Source organism: Bos mutus, chromosome 7, assembly GCF_027580195.1.
Source record: "Bos mutus isolate GX-2022 chromosome 7, NWIPB_WYAK_1.1, whole genome shotgun sequence".
NCBI lineage: Eukaryota > Metazoa > Chordata > Mammalia > Artiodactyla > Bovidae > Bos > Bos mutus.
The window spans coordinates 77,952,280-77,973,715 of record NC_091623.1 but is presented as its reverse complement, the minus strand read 5'-3'; the positions used below and the strand labels follow the sequence as shown (position 1 = coordinate 77,973,715).

At 52.2% G+C, this 21,436-nt stretch overlaps 2 protein-coding genes across 2 annotated transcripts in view; one reads left to right on the top strand and one right to left on the bottom strand.

The window, feature by feature from the left end:
* The first annotated feature begins 10,969 nt into the window (after positions 1-10,969).
* GPRIN1 (G protein regulated inducer of neurite outgrowth 1) lies at positions 10,970-14,732 on the top strand. Its single transcript, XM_070374847.1, has one exon. The coding sequence runs from the start codon at positions 11,124-11,126 to the stop codon at positions 13,875-13,877; it is 2,754 nt and encodes a 917-aa protein (XP_070230948.1). The 5' UTR covers positions 10,970-11,123; the 3' UTR covers positions 13,878-14,732.
* A 213-nt stretch (positions 14,733-14,945) lies between these two features.
* The window catches only part of CDHR2 (cadherin related family member 2), a 29,627-nt gene continuing 23,136 nt past the window's right edge, over positions 14,946-21,436 (bottom strand). The window contains exons 28-31 of the mRNA XM_005892582.3: positions 18,482-18,595; positions 18,321-18,401; positions 18,081-18,138; positions 14,946-15,080 (exon numbers count right to left, since the gene is read on the bottom strand). Coding sequence (XP_005892644.2) covers positions 14,946-15,080; positions 18,081-18,138; positions 18,321-18,401; positions 18,482-18,595 — 388 coding nt within the window. The remainder of the gene's footprint in view (positions 15,081-18,080; positions 18,139-18,320; positions 18,402-18,481; positions 18,596-21,436) is intronic.

Here is a 21,436-nt window from a genome sequence, read left to right as displayed (position 1 = left end):
AAAAATCATAGCTTTGACTATATGGACCTTTGTCAGCAAAGTTATGTCTCTGTTTTTTTAATACACTATCTAGGTTTGTCATAGTTTTCCTTCCAAGAAGCAATCTTGTTTTAATTTTGTGGCTGCAGTCAATTTCTGCAGTGATTTTGGAACCCCAAAAAATAAAATCTGCCACTGTTTCCATTGTTTCCCCATCTGTTTGCCATGAAGTGATGGGACCAGATACCATGATCGTAATTTTTTGAATGTTGAGTTTTAAACCAGCTTTCCACTCTCCTCTTTCACCCTCCTCAAGAGGCTCTTTAGTTCCTTTTCACTTTCTGCCATTAGAATGGTATCTGAGATTATTGATATTTCTCCCAGCACTCTTGATTCCAGTGATTCATCCAGCCCAGCCATTCACGTGATGTACTCCTCATATAAGTTAAATAAGCAGAGTGACAATATACAGCCTTGATGTACTCCTTTCCCAATTTGGAACCAGTCCATTGTTCCATGTCTGGTTCTAACATTTGCTTCTTGACCTGCATACAGGTTTCTCAGGAGGCAGGTAAGGTGGCCTGGTATTCCCATCTCTTTAAGAATTTTCCACAGTTTATTGTGATCCACACAGTCAAAGGCTTCAGAATAATCAACAAAGCAGAAGTAGATGTTTTTCTGCATCTTTGTCAAAGAACTGTATCAGGCTGTGTAAACCACTTTGTCTACCTGCACTGTGGGTTAGAAGTGCCTGGGAATTAACACACAGCCCATGGGCTGGCTCTTCCCCAAGGTCTGCCAGATACTGGGATATAAATACACAAGCTCCCTTGCTCTTGACCAGGGGAATTCTAGATGTGCATTTACCCCATTTCTCAAGACTTCCTGCAGGATTATCAATCACTCACCATGGTAGCTGACTTGATAACCACCTCTCATTGGATGCCTTCTCTGCCTGGGTCACCTTCCCACTTGCCTGCTGGTGTCCCTGCACTTCCCAAATAAACCACATTTCCTCAAGCTTCATTTCAGGGTCTGTGAGCTGCCCCAGGGTGCTGGATCCCATCCTATCCTTCCACACTGAGCATCTGGACTCAGCCATTATGATCTCCTTTCTTGGCATCTCCCTTTCCCTCTTTACTGCCCCACTCCAATCAGGACTTAAATACCTCCAATGCCCTGGAGAGACTATCAAATCTCCTTTCTTGCTCTAAACCCAAACTTTAGAGAGTCATCTACTTGTCCTCTCCACTTCCTTGGTTCCATTAATTCATCAGTTCCTGCCCCACCTCCCCAGTCTGGCTTCCACCCCCACCACTCCACTGACTGTGCTTTCATCAAATTTCCATTGTCTTTTTTTCAAGTCCAGAGGATATCTCTCAGGCTGTATCTTGTCTTCCTGATGCAGTTGACCCTGACCTCCTTCTAGAATGTTCTCTCCCCTTGGCTTCTGAGACATCACACTCTCCTGGGTTTCTTCTGGGTTTTCTTATACTACTCTCTCATTCTTTGCAGCCTCCTTTCCCTTTAATATTGGTGTTCCTCAGGGTGGGCCTAGGGTACCTTGTCTCACCCTATTTGGTCTATACTCTCCACTCATATCCCAACACACCTCTCATGACTTCCGTCACCAGCTCCCTGCCCTGTCTCCAGCCTTGGCTACTTCAGAGCTCAGTTTTGGACTCAGACGTCTCAGTGTAGCTGTTTCACAAGTCCCTTCTTTCCCCAGAGTTCATCAGATTCTCCATCCATTTGGCTCCCCAAGGTAAGCCCTCAGAGAGGCAGTAGAATCCTCTCACACTCGCATTCACCACATGACCAAGACCTGTTGACTTTACCCTTAAATAGTTATCAAATCTGGCCCCTAGTCTCCATTCCAATGGTTCAGCCATCATTACCTCTCACCTGCTATGGCCTCCTCACTCATGCCCTGATCCTGCTGTCATCCACGCTCGCCTTGCCCCCTCCCCCCGGGGGGTGGGAGTGCTTTTTAGATCACAGCCACGTTCCTGCTACTGCTTGTGTCTTGTGAACCTACCCAAAGCTTGGTGTCTTCACATATCATGGGGCCAACGATGTATACCTTGAAGGGCTGCAGGGAAAATAAAATGAAACCATGAGTGTAGAATAGAGTTTGTAAACGTGAAGCGAAATGCTTTTGTGGTAAATGAGCAATTTTCAGGGCTAAAGACGCCGGTTCCTTGGTGCTGTCCGTGGTGCTGAAAGTTGGTTGAGCACTCCCCATTTTCTGTTTCCCTGGGATGCTAACTGAAGACGTCAGTCCGATAGGTTTTTGGGGTTTTTTTGTATTGGTTTTTTTTTTTTTTTTTTGTTTTTTGTATGTGTGCCATCTAGATTAAAAAAAAATTTTTTTTTATTTTAACGATCACAGTGACTTGTGGCTCACCAGGTAAGTCAGAGGAATAGAAAGTAAAGGTGAAGCCTGAAGTTTCAGGAGTTACCTTCATTACTAACAAACGAGTGACCTATCATCAGTATCTGTTTTCTTATCTGATAAACGGGATATAATATATTCACATGAACTTGCTTATAAGTGATTGGAAATGGAAATTAGATGAAACCTGAAAACAAGGTAAGGTTACTTGTTACTTTAACTTGAGGGCTTTACCATAAAAACACTGCCCCTAAATAAGCATATTAATGTTAGTTGCTACCACTTTTAGTAGGTGGCTTTACAGTACACGTGAGAGGGTTTTATCACCTTTTGGCAATTACAGACTTATTTTTCCCCTTCTGGGAAATCAAAGGGGAGGAGACTATTTCTCTGCTAAGAAACGTCGAGGCGGGGTGGACAGCAAGTCCTCCTGTCCTTGGCAATTCAAATTCAGCTAAAAGCCTCTGAACACCTACTTCAGGCTCCTTCATCCTTCCAAGACTACTCACTGTAAGGTGATTCATGTTAGTTCCATCTTACAGATGGAGAAATTGAGACTCTGAAAGGTGAAATGATTTGCTGGAGGGTGGAGGAGAACCCGGCTTGCACAGACTAGGTGAGCGGGCACCCTGGCTAGGGAGGACGATAGCGGGGAAATCGAAGGCTCTCTCCCTCCTCCCGCAACCACGCAGGGCCCTCCACCCCCGGAGCGTGGGTGGCGGCGAGACAAAGGGGACGGGGGCGGGGCGAGGTGGGGGTGTGGGAGAAGGCCGGAAGTGCGGCCAAGGAGGAGGCGGGAAATTCCGCGCAGGGGGAGCTCGGACGTGGCGCAGACCTGGGTCTCTATTCAGAGGCCAAGTATCCTTGGACAACTGGCCTCCCCTCTCTGGGCCCCAGTTTTCTCCTCGGTGAAACAAGCAGAGGGCGTTCGCGGGGCTGGATTGAGTGAGATCTGAGTGACAGCGTGCCCCGCCCTCAACAGGCGCGCAGCAAATAGGCAGCCTCTCCGCCCCTCGGTATCCAGTCTGTGAAACGCTAACCGGGTCGAGGAGGGCGGGGAACCCAGGAGCCTAGCGGTCGCAGTGAGGGGCTGCGGGCGAGGGGCGCCCCTCCCTCCTTTGGGCCCCTGCTTCCCTGTCGGCACCGCCCCCTCCCGGGTTCCGAGGCCGCCAGTCAGCTAGCGCGCATGCCCGGGGCGGGGCGCGGGGTGGGAGCGCGGAGCTGGCGCGGGGGACGGCTGCGCCGAGTCCGCGGGTCCGCCCGCCAGCCCGGCCGGAGGCAGCCGAGGCAGCTCGGGCAGCGGCGGTGGAGGTGGCGGGAGCCAGAGCGCAGCGCGCCGAGGAGACTGAACGGCGACAGAGCCCGGTAAGCGCCACTCCTGCATCTGCTGCTCGCTCCAAACGGGCGGTGTCGACCCCTTTCTGCCGCTCGCAGCAGCCCCAGAGCCGCTGTCCAGGGTCCTCGAACCGCCTGGGTGGCGGGATTTGGGCACAGCGCGCGGCGTGTGTCTGGCGTGCGCCTGGGTGAAGGTACGCGCGCTACTGGGGCGGCGGGTGTCCATTTCCAGGTTCCTCTCTGGGGCGGGGCGGGGGCGGGTCCGCAGTCCTGGCCGAGCACCCGAGGGGCCCTGCGGGCCATCCCGCCCTGTGTGTAAGACCCCGGCCCCGCGTCTGGCCTCGCCTCTGACTGCCGCTTTGTTTGGCACCGTGGTGCGGGAGGGGGCGCTTCCCGCCACCGCGGGGAAGGGGTCCGCCCGCGTTGATTCATTTTCCCCATGGAGCGAGCTCGGCGATCGAGTGGCTCTATTGGCACCATCAAGCACACTCGCTGTCGCACGCTCGATGTGGCACACACTCTGGGGGTCCACCACGTATACTGTCACACACTCACCACTCGAGGCCACAGGTTTACACACACTATGGTCCTTGATCATTCCATCAGACTCATACACATGGCCACCTGTGCACCCACCCAGTACATCTTTGCGTACACACCCAGGCATTGCTACGCACTCACATCAGCCATCGCCTATCATAGCACACACTCATCTCAGCAATAGTCCCCATCACAACGCACTCGCAGCCACCCTGCTCTGGCCTGCTTGCGCCTGTTCACACCTGCACATCATGGTATCCCTCATGTACCCCCAGACCCTGGAGTAGGTGTGTCATACACTCCATCACACACTTTTAGCTTGCTCTCCACCCCTCAACTCCTGCATGTCCACTCTTGCCCTCCTGTGAGTGGATGGACAGCTGCCCTGAAGGGTGTTTCTGGAAGAAAGACTGGATATCACCCTTTGCTAGACTCCTTCTCCCATCCAGCCCCAGGCAGGACGCTTTACCGCTCTGACGGTTGTAGAAGACAAGGGGATGAGAGGGTGAGGTACAGCACACCTAGACTGTCATACACACACACACACACACACCTGCTGAAGTACCACAAGCCTTTGTCAATCTTATCACCATGGGTAGAGGTGATTGCAGGTGCCTGGCAGTCCTGGCTCCAATTTGGGAAGAAATCCTAAAGGGGAAATAACAGGCTGGCCAGGCTCAGTGAGCATTCACAGGGGCTTCTCTGCCTGGGAGCAGGGCACAACAATGCTTGTGCACATACCGGCCAGCTCTCCCATGAATGAGGCTCTGAGGCCAGGTGGCCATAAATGTGCATACCCACAGGGTCCAAATGGCCACCAGGAGACACAAACAGTTAGGGCATTCCGCACATACAGACTGCACATGTGCACACCAAGTTCTTGAGCAAAACGCAGGAGCCAGACTCTGGCTCCCCAGGCTGGTGCAGATATCGACAAGCCATCTACGTGCTCCGCTGCACGCTGGGTGAGCCAGCCCACACAACTGGGGGGCATTTCAACCTTTTACCTCCATCGGGAGGCAGAAGTGTGCAGGATCATCTGCCCAAAGGGTGTGCCCACAAGTGGGTTCTCACACAGAAGACACTCTTGCTTACTCTCCCAGACACCTCCTTGTGCTGTTGCCTGTTAGATCCAGGGGACTGGGAGGACCCTTGGCATGACCCTGAAGAGCATAAAGGGGTTTTAAGAGCCATGCATCAATGTCCAAGATCTTGGCTGTATGAGTAGGAAGAACCAGGGTTTGGATTCAGACAAAACAGGCTTTGAATCAGAGCCCCACCCTCTCCCAGCTGTGTGCTCTTGGTCAAGTCCTTAATGCCTCTGACCTCAGCATCCTCATCTGTGAAATGGGATGATAATGCCCCCCTCCTGAGACTGTTGTGGAGTCCAGATGCAAAAACAAGCCTGAGTATGCTGGGCCCAGGGCTGAGCACACTGGGAGAGTGATGGAGCTGGGTCCAGTGGAAGATGGGAGGCGAGAATGTGAGACCCCAGACGTGGGTTGCCTTTTGGAGAAGTGACTTGAGAATACCAAGGCTTTCTTGAGAGCTGGGTAAAGCCTAGCAGAACTGCAAGCCTGCTAGGAATGGTATCCTGACAGATCGTAAACCCAGGTCTCAGCCAGTTCTACTAGTATAACTACATCCTCTCCCTATTTGTGGCTTCCCAGGTGATGCTAGTGGTAAAGAACCCATGCAGGAGATGTAAGAGACGCGGGTTCAATTCCTGGGTCAGGAAGATCCCCTGGAGAAGGGCATGGCAACCCACTCCAGCATTCTTGCCTGGAGAATTCCACTGACAGAGGAGCCTGGCAGTCTACAATCCATAGAATTTCAAAGGGTCGGACACGACTGAAGCGACTTAGCATGCATGCATCTCCCCCATTTGAAAGATTGGGAAACTGAGGTTCAGAGTGTGGAAAAACTCACCCAAAGTCATGTAACAAGTCAATGACTAGGCTGGGGCTTGACCCCCACATCTTTCTAACTACGTGGCCAGGCTGTTTGTCCCAACTTGGACCTTATTCCACATCAGAGAATTGTGGACTGAGAACTAAGAAGGTAGCCTCTTATGGAACTTTCGGAAGGGGCATGTTGCCAGCTTGGCCATACCTGCCTCTTCGAACCTCAGTTTCCTTCTCTGGAAAATAAGACCAGAGCATTTGCCCAGAAGGTGTACAGGATTTGCACATAATAAGCTTTGTAAGAACGTCATGTGTGCAGGGCCACCTCCTGCCTTCTTGGCATCTAGGTCAAGAGTCAGAACTCAGGTGGCTACAGACCAGGTGGATAACACCCATGAGGGGCTGCTATAAGAAAAATGATGGTGCAAATCAGTGGTCAATGGCAGCAGGCAGTCAACCTCAGTGCCCAGGACACCACTGGGAGGGGTAAAGATGGTGGCTGATTGGATCCATCTAAGGAGGCAGCCACTGCTCACTGATGCTATGAAGGAAGCACATGCAGACTGCCAAATCTTAGTTTTCCAAGAGAAGCTAGAAATCTGATTTTCACATGAACTCTTCTAATTTTTAAATGTTGATCAATTACTTAAAAAAAATTTTTTAAGCACTCCCAAGTTAATCAGGCATGTCCAAGGGCGAGGTTTTGCCAGTTTGTACCTGTGTTGCTGGCCCTCCCTCCCCTGCTCCCTCCTGGGAGCACAGCTGGGCTCTGACAGACTGAGTAGATAAAAACAGGCCTTGCATGTACACAGCCCAGCCCTAAAGTAGCAGGGACGTGCACACCCTTCATCTTCTTTAATTCTCCCTGCAGCCCTAGGGAAGCAGGGGGTAGGTTTGTTAGGGTCCCCAGTGATAAGAAGGCACTTGCCTAAGGTCATAGAGCTGGTAAAAAATCAGGAAGCTGGTAAGTTGGGGAGCTGTCCTGACTTCTGGCCCATGCCTCACCTGCGGGAGGGAGCCTGTTGGAGGGGCCGGTGTGAGAGGACCCCGAGGCTGGGCTACCAGGGGTGAAAAGGTTGGTGAGGACTCAGAGCATACCTCCTGTAGCCCTTGGCAACTCCTTCCAGTTCCAGCCCAAGCTCCCTATTTTGTTGTTGTTGTCTAGTCGCTAAGTCATTTTTGACTCTTTTGGAACCCCATAGACCATAGCCCACCAGGCTCCTCTGACAATGGGATTTCTCAGGTAAGAATTCCGGAGGGGGTTGCCATTTCCTTCTCCAGGGGATCTTCCCTGGGATCCAACCCAGGGATCGAACCACTTCTCCTGCATTGGCAGCCGGATTCTTTACCACTGAGCCACCTGGGAAGCCCCAAGCTCCCCATACACCTGCTGTTTTTATGCTGATGAAAACCAGATCTAAAGAATTCCAGCAGACCTCTCCTGTGTTTCAAACCTGTCTCCCAGAAGCCTCCTGGATATCTCCCCTATAAGACCCGCAGACCCCCCACTTAAACTTCCCCAAAACCCAGTCCCCTACCATCCTCTGTAAGACTGCTTCTCCTCCCATCCCCCATTTTGGTGAAATCCTCACCCCCTAAGTCCCATAAGCCCAAAGCTTGGGGGACCCAGTGGTGAACAATAGCAGCTGAATCCCCATCCAGGCACCTGAGGGCTAGGTGGGGATCCAGAGGTGTAAAGGGCTATAGGCAGAATGACAAGAGTCTGGTTAGGAGTAGAACAAGAGGCCAGGGGAACCCTGAGGCAAGTGGTAGGCAAAGAAGGTCATTGGAGGAGGTGGCGTTTAAACTGGGAACTGAAGGTTTAATAAAAGCCCAGCAGGAAAGTTGTAGAGGCCAAGATGGGAGAGAATGTGAACCCCTGGTTGAACCCAAAGCAGTTTTGAGTGTGTGTGTGTGTACACATGCTGTGGGGGATGGAGTGCATAATGAAAGATACAGCCCACCAAGTGAGTAAATACTCAGGGGCTCAGAAGCACATTAAAGAGTTGGACTTGACCCTAAAGATAACAAGAAGTCATTAAAAGTTTCTTTTTCCCTGTTTTTTAAAAAAAATTTTTCTGTGTGTTTTTTTAAAATAATACGTGCATACATAATCAAAATTCAAGTATCACAAAGCAGCATTAATAAAACAGTTTATTCTACCTCCAGATATCTCTGGTCTCTCTTCCCAAAGGCAATCACTGCTAAAAGTTTCATGGGTTTCCTTCCAGAAATTTTCTCTTTTTAAATAAACCTACAGATGTGTATCTATCCTTTTCCTTGCCTACACTCACAGGAACCCACCAGCCATGCTGTCCCCTGGTTTTTTCCCTTAACTTACCTTGAGCATCTTTCCTCATCACTCCACCCATTCTAACAGCTGCGGGGGGTGGAGGGTTTCCCATATGTTTGTCCCACATTTTACAAACCCACTTCCTGGTTTTCTTCTCATTACCAGCCATGTTCTCATGCACCATTAGTCTGATATTGATAAATGTCCTTCCAAAAAGATTGCAACCAATTTATTTCCCCTAAAAGAGCAAGGAGGGCTTTGAGCCAAGAGTGGCATGGTGGGACCAACGTCACAGAAAGGGCATTCAGTCATTTATTTAACAAACATGTATTGGAAACCACTTGCTTACTATGTGCCAGTCATTGTTCTCAACCCTGAGACTACATCAGTTAACATGGCAAAGTCCCCACACTCCTGGAGCGGACATTCTCATGGGAGAGACACATCATGGGCAATAAACAAGCATATGCAATTTGAGGATGAAGACAGGTACCAGAAAGAAAAACGGAGCAAGGCAAGGGGGAAGGAGAACATCAGCCAGTGTTGGAAAGGAGGCTACTTTATACTGGATGTGTCAGGGAAAGCTTCAGGGAGATGCAGATGTTGGGAGCGAAAGCATTTCAGGCAGAGAGGAGACAGCCAGTGCAAAGGCCCCAAGGTAGTGGGTTCAGGGACCAACAGGGCAGACGGGTCTCTGAAGCAGAGTAATCAGGGGAGAGCAGTAGGAGACAAGACCAAGAGCTGTGACAGGGCCAGAAAATGCAGGAGCTTGTGGGCTATGGTGAGGAGTTTCCCTGGTGGCACAAATGGTAAAGAATCTGCTGTAATTTGGGGGATCCAGATTCAATCCCTGGGTTGGGAAGATCCCCTGGAGAAGGGAATGGCTACCCACTCCAGTATTCTTGTGTGGAGAATTCCATGGACAGAAGAGCCTGGCGGGCTACAGTCCATGAGGTTGCAAAGAATTGGACACAGCTGAGTGACTAACATTTTTACATTGCATGAAATGAGGACACTACGTGGTTCTGGGCAAAGGAGGTCTGCCTTGAATTTTACTAAGATCCCTCTGGCTGCTGTGTTGAGAATAAACAAATAGAGTGAAGGATAAAGCAAAAATAATTCTGGTCAGAGATGGTGTGGGTTTGGCTCAGGATAGTTGCCAAATTCTGGATTTATTTGAAGGTAGATCCATTATGTTTTGCTCGGATGTTGGGCTGGAGGGTTTGAGAAGTCGAGGGATCTTGGCCTGAGCACTACAGTGTGGCATTGGAGATGTCGGGAGGAAGAGGTCTGGGGGAATCAGAGCTCTGCTTGCCTTGGCTGCGGAGTGTATGAAAAAACTGAATTGCATGCTGATCCGGCGGCCTGCCAGATCCTCTCCCTGGGTGTACCCCAGGTACCACACACTCAGTTTGTCCAAAATGCAACTCTTCCTTTCCCCAGATGTCCTACACAGCAACACCCCCACCCTAGCCAGAATCCTGCAGACCACCCCCATGATCACCTCTTACATCCAGTTGGTTCCTGTCAGTTTCCCTCAGACCTCTCAAAGCTGCCAACTCTTCATCCCCACCACCTTTGCCGTACCGTCTCTCATCTAGACCATCACAGAGAAAGGGCTGGGTAAATGAATGAAGAGCAGGATGCATGAGAGGTTGAATAAATGATTGGCCAACCCCTCCTCTCCAGCCTCCACACTACCCCTAAGCAATCTTTGAAAACACACATTTCAGACTGTGCCCTTTCCTCAATCGTAAACCATTCCCATTTCCCCAGGGCCTACACAGATATAAACTGGTGATCCACAGACATACTTTGGCCCAAATACCAGATTTTTTAAATCTTGAATTAATTGGGATATTTTACATTAAAATTCTGTATTTCCCACTTCTGACTGATACTACCAGGATGCATTTCTCCAGGACAGTACTTGGCTAATGGAGTATGGTCCCCCCTTTAGACAGGGCACGTGCTCTCCAGTTTGCCTTAGTCCCGACCACTCCCTACTGTTTAGGACCCAGTCTGCTTCCCTCAATTAGATTACTTACCTGGCCCCTATGGCATCAGAATTTGTGACCAGGCATCCTGGTAGTATCAGTCAGAAGTGGGAAATACAGAAGTTTAATGTAAAATATCCCAATTAATTCAAGATTTTAAAAATCTGGTATATGGCCTAAAGAAGAACAGCATAACTTCTAGGTAGCATGTTGCATGGGGTGGGCTGAAAAGGGAGGGTGAAAAGTTAGATTGTGGCCAAGTTGTGAAGGGCCTTGAATGCCCTTTTAGGAAGCCTGGCTTTTATCCAGAGGGCCAATGGGAGCAATGAAGCAGGGAAATGGTATGGTTGGGTTCATTTACTAGCCCAGACCCTATGGACAGGAGGGGATCAGACAAAGGTGGAGAATGTGATAAGAAAGCCTGGCTGTTAGAAACAGTGAGAGGGAAGAGGCCTGGATAGAGGCTCCTCCCACTGGGTCTCCTCTGAGTCTGAGTCTGCTCTTTCTGTTTCAGAACCAGACAGAAGCCTGGGGCCCAAGCATGGTCATGAGGGCAATTGGGCAGTGCTGAAGACCCAGCCTGGCTCCAGCTGCTTCGAAAGGACTCCAGCCCCCCAGGACCCCAGCCCACAGCCTTCTGCTGCCCACAGGATGGGAGCCTGGGGGCTGGGAGCCAGGCCATGAGGGACTGCTGCCCCTCCCAGCAAAAGGCCATCCCTACACACCCAAGGCTCACCCCTGCCCAAAGCCCAAGCATGGACTCTAGACACAGCAGCCCCAATGGGGCTGGGGAAGGGGCGTCCTACTCTGAGGACCCTGGCAGGAGTGTGGCCTACCCCTCCATGACCCACATCCCTTCCCAAGAGGCAGCCACCAAGGAGACATTAGGGACACAAGGAGCCTTGATCTCAGGAACACCAGAAACCACCTTCTCTGGGAGGCCAGAGCCTGTGTCCTCAATGAAAACTGATCCTTCACCCTCAGAGAACAGAAATCCGATGTTCTTAGAGAATATGGATTCCAAGTCTTCAAAACAGGTAGATTCTGTTTCCATAGGAAAGGAAGATGCTGGGTCCTTGAGGAAGGCAGATCCTATGTTGACAGGAAAGACAGAGCCTGCAATCGTAGGGAAAGGGGATTCTGTGGCTTCTGGAAGGAAGGATCCTGTGACCCCAGGAAAAGAGGATCCTGGATCCTTGGGAAAGGTGGATCCTCAGTGCTCCAACAAGATGGATACAGTGTCCCTAAGGAAGGAGGAGCCTGGATCCTTGGGCAAAGTGGATCCTGTATTCCCAAGAAAGGAGGAGCCCAGGTATTCAGGAAAAGACCTTCGAGTGTCCTCAGAAGAGGTGGGGCCTGCATTTGCAGAAAAGACAGATTTTGTAGCTTTGGGAAAGAGAGATCCCGAGCTCTCAGCAAACGCGGATCCTGTGTCCTTGGAAATGCTGACTCCAGGGTCACCAGACAAAATCATGCCTGGAACAGTGGCTCTGGGGCCATCAGGAAGGGTGGATCCTACTCACTTGGGGATGACAGATCCTGCATCTATGGTAAATGCAGAAATTATGTCCTCCACAAAAGAGGACCCTCAGTTCCTAGGAAAGATGGACCCTGCCTCCTCAGGAAAGCAAGGCTCCACGTCTGTGGGAATGACAAAAACCATGTCCACTGGGCAGGTGGAGCCCACGTCTTTGAAAAATATGGACCCCGTGTCTTCAGCCGAAGTGGGTTCTGTTTCTCTGGAAAAAGTGGATCCTGTGTCCTCAGGAAAGCCAGAGCCCTTGTCTCCCGTGCAGGCAGAACTGATGTTAGTGGGAAAGACAGAAACTGCATCCTCAAGAAAGGAGGACCTAGTGTCCTCCAGAAAGGGGGTTCCCATTTCTGTGGGAAATACAAAAACATCACCTCCTGGAAAAGTAAATCCTGAATCATCAGGAAAGATAGACTCTGCGTCCTCTGGTCCCATGGGTCCTCCTTCCTCTGAAAAAGCTGAGGCAGTGACTAGGGGGAAAGCAGACCCATTGTCCTCGGAAAAGACAGGTCCCCTGGCCCCTGGAAAGGTGGGTCCCCCAGCCTTGGGGAAGGCTGATCCCCCCACCTCAGGGAAAATGGACCCTATGATCAAGGGGAAGCCAGAAGCTGTTCTCCCCGAGTCCACAGGAAAGGTGACCCCCACGAGCCTAGGAAAAACAGTCCGGGCATCCTCGGGAAAGGCAGAAGCTGTCCCAGAGGGAAAGGTGGATGCTCTGCCCCTCGAGAAGGGCAATCCTATGAACTCCACGAAGGTGGATCCCAGGGCCTCCGGGAAAGCAGAATCCAAGTCCGAGCGCAAAGCGGAAACCACACCCTCTGGGCAGGAGGGCACCTCCTCAGCAGGGAAAGTAGAGGCTAAATCTCCAAATGAGAAGCCACTGGCCCCAGAGAAGCCGGATCCTGGATCCTCAGAATCAGCAGGCTCTATTGCCTCTGGGAAGGTGGCGCCTGTAGCCCTGGACAAGACTGACTCGGTGCCTCCGAGAAAGGGGGAGCCCCCATCCCTGGGGAAGGGGGACAGCCTGACTCTGGAGAAGGCCTCCTCCAGGCAGGCAGATGGCAAACCCTGTGACTCCGCTCCTCCTCCCGCAGACGGCGGGGGCCGCGTGGAGCCAGCGTCACTACCGAGCTCCGAAGCCTCCAGCCTCGTCCGGAAGGACCCGGCGGCTGCCAGGGCCGAGAGAAGCCCCGGCCCGGAGGAGGTGGCGCCGCCGCCGCCCGGGCCGCGGACTCGCGACAACTTCACCAAGGTGCCGTCGTGGGAGGCGAGCGCCCCGCCGCCACGCGAGGACGCGGGCACGCAGGCGGGCTCGCAGGCCTGCGTGTCGGTGGCCGTGAGCCCCATGTCTCCGCAGGACGGCGCGGGCGGCCCGGCCTTCAGCTTCCAGGGGGCGCCGCGCGCGCCCAGCCCCGCGCCCGGGCCGCCCTCTCGCCGGGACGCGGGCCTGCAAGTGTCCCTGGGCGCCGCCGAGACGCGCTCCGTGGCCACCGGGCCCATGACGCCGCAGGCCGCCGCGCCGCCCGCCTTCCCCGAAGTGCGGGTGCGGCCGGGCTCCGCGCTGGCGGCCGCCGCGGCGCCCCCCGAGGCGGTCGAGCCGGTGCGCGACGTGAGCTGGGACGAAAAGGGTATGACGTGGGAGGTGTACGGCGCCGCCATGGAGGTGGAGGTGCTGGGCATGGCCATCCAGAAGCATCTGGAGCGACAGATCGAGGAGCACGGTCGCCAGGGGGCGCCCGCGCCGCCACCCCCCGCTGCGCGCCCGGGCCCCGGCCGCGCGGGCTCTGTCCGCACCGCGCCCCCTGAGGGAGCCGCCAAGCGCCCGCCGGGCCTCTTCCGCGCACTGCTGCAGAGTGTGCGGCGCCCGCGATGCTGCTCGCGGGCCGGGCCCACGGCCGAGTGATCGGCTCCGCTTTTGTACGCCCGGGTTTCCAACCTTCTCAGGCTCCCTTCTCGATCCCAGGCCCCTAGAAGGGATCCCCTCAACGCGCGACAGGCCTCCAAGGAGCGGGCAGCATCTAGGGTCTTCTCATCCTGTCTTTCCAGCCCCCTTTCCCCTCCTAAACACACCAATGAATGCCCTCTACCCAGCTCCCTCGTGGTCAGGAGCCCACGAACCCAGCCCCGACACCCCACCGTCCCCTCATAGCCCTCAGCGCCACCCTCTCCCGGCCACACTAGGCGACCTCTGGGGACCTAGCCTTGAGAGCTAGGGCAGGCTCCTGAGATGTCTAGACAGGTGCGCTGTGGTCTCCAGAGGCAGCCAGGTCCCCAGAACGGGAGAAACTGTGTACAAAAGCCCCAAGTATGTGAGGATTGGCATGTGAGATCCCCGATGTGCAAGCCCGGGGTGTATGCGAGTGCGTGTCCACGCGGCGGGCTGGCCCCATGGCCTGGGCATCTCTTGCATGCTGGTAGTTGTCCCCAGTTCCTGTCTCCCCCTCACCTGGCCCTATCCCCACCCTCACTGGACACCACTCCACAACTCCCAGACAGGCCAAAGGCAGCTGCAAGGACTGCCCTGTGGGCGCAGCTGCAAGAGTCACAGAAACGCCAGAGGGTCATGGTCAGAGGCCCACAGCCTGGTGACAGCTGGCCTTGGGTGCTGGGGACACGACGGAGAGCTCACTCTACAACCACCGTAGTCCCTAAAAGACCACCCTCTCCGGTCCCTCATTCCCCAGAGCCGTGAGCCCCACAAGTCCCTTGTGACCACTCAGTACCCCTGTCCCCCAACCCTCCAGCCACGGTTTTTGGCTACAAACTGTCACAATACATTGGTAATAAAATACTCCCCCAACCCTCGTCAGTTGTGATTGGCTACAAGCAGACAGGGGTGGAGCAGCTTATCTTATTATGATCAGGGAAGGGTAGGTGTAATTTGGGGGTAACAAGGCCTCTTTGGAGGTGGATCAGAAGAGTGGGGGCCCGTGTGGAGCTCTGTGGCCAGGGTCTGGTGGCTGCGCCCCCATCACAGATCTGTGGTGTTCAGGCCAAGGTTAGTGAAGGCCAGCTCCTCCTTCTGCTCTGAGCCCACCTTCCTCCCGGACAGCTCATTCTTCCTGGGCTCTGGATGTGGCCCCATGGGACCATGCTGGGGTTCCTTCTGTGGAAAGAGGGAGGGGAGGGGTCAGGCCAGGGCAAAGATGGAGTGATCTCCCCAGTCCTTAGGAGAACGATTGGGCCTTCAAGCTCATAACCAGATGGTTCCTTGGCTGGGGTCTCAGTTTCCTGACTCTGTCCCAGAGGCGGCATGACTACTGGTGGTGCAGATGGGTTCAGGTGATGGGGCAGGCCTCAGGGATCTACTCCAGCCTTTGTCTTGCCCATGAACATGGTGGCATTTTGGTCTTCTGCCAGGTCCTGAATAATGTCAAGCCCTGTATCCTGTGCCAGAACCAGTCCAGCCACAGTCCTTGCCACCTGTACCTCATGGCATGCATGGTGGGTGCTGGGCACAGCCATCCATGACCTGAGGTACTCACAGGACCTCCTGAGGGAGGGATAACGTCCCCCAGTTTACAGATGAGGAAACTGAGGCTTGGAAGGCTCTCTGGCCCAGAAGGGGCAGAACAAGGTTTGGACAGCTGGTCTTCCTGACTCTAAAGCCTGTCCACAACTCCACGCTGCCCCTGATTGAATTTGGCAGGTCCTTCTGCCATCCCAGAGGGATACATCACACCCAGGTCCTGCCTGCCGGCCATCACGGCATACACTAATTCGTCTCCTGCCCTCCCTCTTCCCCCTCACCATGTGACATGTCACACTCACACCTTCACAAGAATCCCTCCTGTGGACCAGCCAGGCCCCCAGGCTCAGTTACTCCACCATGAAGACACTCATGGGAGAAAAGCCCCAACCACCACCACCACCTCCACCCTCCCTAGGGCTCACTAAGGGCTTTTTCCAGACTGGGGTTGTTCTGGTCCCTGGTAAGCAGTGGAACATCTGAGGGGGTCCCAGGAGGAGCTAAACAGTCTGCCATGCTCCCCAGAGCCCTCCACACAGACCCCCACTGGGAACAGTTGGCACATTGCAGCCCAGGAAACATGGCCTGGCCTGGGAGATAGGAGACCTGGGTTCTGGGATGCCCTGACCTTGCGAGCTTTCTAATCTTGGGCAGTTCAACACACCTCCCTGGCCTCGGTTGCTTGAAAAACTCAGACTGGATGAGCCCTCAGGTCTTTCAGACCTTCCACACAAACATTTATGGAAGGCTTAGGTGAGTTGGCACCAAGGGGACTGTGGAAAAAGGCCCCACCTGCATTCCACACTTGGAGACCTCAAGGCCCACCTTCTGCTGCAGGATCTCGGAGACTGAACCCCATCCCCTGCTTTCGCAGGATTGGCTCTTTCCCGGCCTGAAGACTGAAGACGCCTGCACTCTGATCCTCCTCCCTCTCCAGACTCCCTGGGAGTTCCCTGGCCCTCCCCAACTCACAGGTCCAGCCCCACTGCTGGGGTCTCTGACTCCTCTCCCCTCCCCACTCCACTCTCCTCCACTAGAGTCAAACTTAGCCTCCATTAGGGGCCACCTGCCCAGTCACCAGCTCCAGCCCACAAAACTGTTCCCCTCCACCTAAGTTGGAGTTTTTGCTCCAAACCATCTTGAACCCAGAGATGAGCCATCCATCCAGAGGCCTCCAGCACTGCCTGGCAGCCTGAACCCCCATCCGTCATCTTCATCCTTGGGGGCCCATTTGGAGGCCTTCGAGTGACAGCCAGGTCCTTGGGCAGCATTCTGATATTTTAACACCTGTGAGAGGCTTTGTTTGACCAAATCTTTTCAAGTAAGGGATCCTTAAGGGAAAATAAGTCGTGAAGCATGAGGCTTCCCTGGTGGTCCAGTGATTAAGAATCCGCCTGCCAATTCAGGGAAATCAGGTTTGATCTCTGCTCCAGGAAAATCCCATATGTCTCGAGGCAACTAAGCCCCTGGGCCACAACTACTGAGCCGGCGCTCTGGAACCCGCAAACTGCAACTATGGAGTCTGTGTGCTGCGACTACTGAAGCCCACTTGCCCTAGAGCCTGTGCTCTGCAACAAGAGAAGCCACGACAATGAGAAGCCCACGCACCACAACCAGAGAAAGCCCTCACACAGCAGCAAAGACCCAGCACAGCCCGGATTCTTTACCAACTGAGCTATCAGGGAAGCCGCAGCACAGCCAATAACAAACAAATACATATTTTTTTTAAAAGTAAAAGTCTTGAAGCATGAAGGGTGGCTATGGATCCCCAGGAGGGCAGGGCTAGGCTGAGGGTAGGACCCAAAGTCGGATGGATAAGGTGAATGGCGGGAGGATACCATCCCTACACACACACACACACACACACACACACAGCCATAGACTATCAAATGTCAGTGGGCCTTAGAGCTTCTACTCCAGTGGTGGTTTACAAAGTGTGAAGGAGAGGATAGCTGCTCCTGGTTCTGGCGCCCCATCCCCCACCCAGCCCTCTGATCTACTTTCCCAGTTGTGAGGTTCTCACTCACCTGCACATTAGAATCCCGGGAGCTTTCCTTCCCAGGCCCACCCCAGCTGATCAGAATCCCTGGGCTGTGACCTGATACACTCACATCTAAAGAGCTCCCCGTGTCAGCAGCCCAGGCTATGCAAATGCTTGATCTAACCGAACCAACTAGCATCTGAACAAACAACAGCACTGTTGTTCACTCGAGCCCACCTTTGCTCTTCAGTTGGATTATGTTCATCTCCGGATCTCCTCTTCCCACCCCACCAGCTTTTATATAAAGGATATAAAGGGAAGGAACCAGATTTCTGAGCACTTGCTTTGTGCCAGATGGTTTTTATACCCACTCTTATTTCATCCTCACAACAGTTTTGAATAGTTGGTGTTCTGATCCCCATTTATAGATTAGAAAACTGAGAACCAGAGGGAAGAAGTCACCCACCCAGGGTCACAGTGAATGAGTAGAGGAATAAGGATTGGGTCCCATTCCAAAGCCATGGGATTTCCCAAGGCTGAGGGCAGAGACACACCCATGTCAGCAGCAGGTCCCTTGAGCTCTGTCCTGAACCCCACCTCTTCAGAGAAGCACCCTAAGTCAGAAACCCCAGGTACCAACTCATCCCCCATCTTGCCTTGATTTCCTGCGCGCTGTTTTCCAGATCCACAGAATTGTCATCCAGGGAGTTGACGCTGTAGGGGAGACAATGGAGCTCAGATGGTTGGCAGGCCCAATCCAACCTGTCTGTGGCCAACAACTTCCACTACCACCATGACCATCACCACACCATCACCACACCATCACTGTCACTTCACCCTTCCCTGCACCATGACTATTACCACCAACCAGCCTGGCTGCCAGGGGCACTGCTCACCTGAGGTGGTCCAAGTCGCTGGAGGAAGAATGGGACTCAAAGCCCAGGTCCTTGGCGGGGAGGTTCAGCATGGGATTGGCCCTGGAGAGAAAGCCCAGTCCAGTAACCATGGGCTTAACCACCCCATGGGGCCTCTTACCCACCCTTTGGTCCCCACTTACCTCTCAGTGTTGTACATATTAGTCCCAGGGATGGCAGAGCCTGGGGGCATCACCCCCACCGCTGTCTTCCGGGCCTCCTTGGCAGCTTTCATAGCCCGAAGCTTCCGCTGGTAGCTATGGGGAACCCAGAATGGGAGGTCACCACTTTCCCTATTCACCTACTGTGTGCCCAGTACAGGCCCTGAGAGTGTGATTTCACAACAACCTGGCTGGTGGAAGGTTAGCTCCATCTTACAGAGCATAAGAATCACAGAAGGAAAATCATTGCTGAAGACCACACAGCTGATCAGTGGCAAAGCCTAGAACCACACCCAGATATGGCTACTGCCCCCATATGCATTAGAAAGGGGGAAAGAAGCAGCATTTATTAAAGGCATAGCATGTGCCAGTGCCCCTGTCCCCGAGTCAGGCCACTGCCAACCCACTGTCACCCTCAGGCACTGGCAGCAGCAATCTTAGGAGGGGTATGTTGGCATAAGTCCTTTTGCAGTTTGCTGCCTTAGAGCCTGCCTTAGAGCCTGTAGACTCCAGGACTGGGCCGCCTCAGGCCAAACAACTAACAGGAAGGGAGCATCCCACCCATCAGCAGAAAATTGGATTAAGGATTTACTGAGCATGGCCCTGCCCAACAGAGGAGACCCAATTTTTCCCACAGCCAGTCCCTCCCATCAGGAAGTTTGCACAAGCCTCTTACCTTCTTCCATCAGAGGGCAGACAGAAGAAGCAAGAACTACAGTCCCACAGCCTCCAGAATGAAAACTATAATCACAGAAAGCTAACCAAAGTGATCACATGGATCACAGCCTTGTGTAACTCAGTGAAACTATGAGCCATGCTGTGCAGAGCCACCCCAGGCGGACGGGTCACGGTGGAAAGTTCTGACAAACCATGGCTCACTGGAGAAGGGAATGGCAAACCACTCCAGTATTCTCGCCTTGAGAACTCCATGAACAGTATGAAAAGACAAAATATGAATAACACTGGAAGATGAGCCCCACCAGATGGGTAGGTGTCCAGAAAGCTACCTGGGAAGAGCAGAGAAATAGCTCCAGAAAGAATGAAGACGCTGGGCCAAAGCACAACTGGCACTCAGCTGTGGATGTGTCTGGTGGTGGAAGTAAACTCCAGTGCTGTAAAGAACAATATTGCATAGGAACCTGGAATGTTAGGTCCATGACCATGGATGTGGTCAAGAAGGAGATGGCAAGAGTGAACATCTGATTTTAGGAATCAGTGATTTTAGGAATCAGTGAACTAAAATGGATAGGAATGGGCATATTTAAGGGCAAGAATCCCTTAGAAGAAATGTAATAGTCCTCATAGTCAAAAATGCAGTACTTGCATGAAATCAAAAAAAAAAAAAAAAGAATGATCTTGGTTTGTTTCCAAAGCAAACTATTCAGCATCACAGTAATCCAAGTCTATACCACAACTACTAATGCCACAGAAGCTGAAGTTGATCAGTTCTATAAGGACCTACAAGACCTTCTAGAACTAACTAAAAAGGGTGTCCCTTTCATCATAGGGGACTGGAATGCAAAGGTATGAAGTCAAGAGATACCTGGAGAAACAAGCAAGTTTGGCCTCAGAATACAAAATGAATCAGGGCAAAGGCTAACAGAGTTTTGCCAAGAGAACACACTGGTCATAGCAAACACCCTTTTCCAACAACCCAAGAGTCATCCAAGAGATGACTCTACACGTGGACATCACCAGATGGTCAATACCAAAATCAGATTGATTATGTTTTTTCAGCCAAAGATGGAGAAGCTCTCTACAGTCAGCAAAAACAAGACCTGGAGCTGTGGCTCAGATCATAGGCTCCTCATTGCAAAATTCAGGCTTAAATTGAAGAAAGTAGGGAAAACCATTAGACCATTCAGGCATGACCTAAGTCAAATCACTTACGATGATACAGTGGAGGTGATGAGTAGATTCAAGGGATTAGATCTGGTAAACAGAGTGCCTGAAGAACTATGGATGGAGGTTTGTAACACTGTATAGGAGGCAGTGACCAAAACCATCCCCAAGAAAAAGAAATGCAAGAAGGCAAAGTTGTTGACTGAGGAGGCCTAACAAATAGCTGAGAAAAGAAGAGAAGCTAAAGGCAAAGGAGAAAAGGAAGGATATACCCATCTGAATGCAGAGTTCCAGAGAATAGCAAGGAGAGATGAGAAAGTCTTCCTAAGTGAACAACACAAAGAAATAGAGGAAAAAAGTAGAATGGGAAAGATTAGAGATCTCTTCAAGAAAATTAGAGATACCAAGGGAACATTTCATGCAAAGATGGGCAAAATAAAGGATAGAAATGTCAAGGGCCTAAAAGAAACAGAAGAGTTTAAGAAGAGGTGGCAAGAATACACAGAACTCTACAAAATGGTCTCAGTGACCTGGATAAGCATGATGATGAGACCACTCACCTAGAGCCAGACATCCTGGAGTGTGATGTCAAGTGGGCCTTAGGAAGCATTACTATGAATAAAGCTAGTGGAGGTGATGGAATTCCAGCTGAGGTATTTCAAATCCTAAAAGATGATGCTGTTCAAGTACCGCACTCAATATGTTAGCAAATTTGGAAAACTCAGCCACAAGTGGCCACAATACTGGAAAAGGTCAGTTTTCATTCCAATCCCAAAGCAAGGCAATGGCAAAGAATGTTCAAACTACCGTACAATTGTGCTCATTTCACGCGCTAGCAAGGTAATGCTCAAAATCCTTCAAACTGGGCTTCAAAAGCATATAAACCAAGAACTTCCAAATGTACAACCTGGTTTTAGAAAAGGCAGAGGAACCAGATACCAAATTGCCAACACCCATTGGATCATAGAGAAAGCAAGGAAATTCCAGAAAAACATCTATTTCTCCCCATTAACTAGGCTAAAGCCTTTGACTATGGATCACAAAAAACTGTAGAAAATTCTTAAAGAGATGGGAATACCAGACCAGCTTGCCTGC

Bases quoted from the DNA above. Each gene is read 5' to 3' on its own strand.
- GPRIN1 (XM_070374847.1), top strand. From the start codon at position 11,124: ATGAGGGACTGCTGCCCCTCCCAGCAAAAGGCCATCCCTACACACCCA.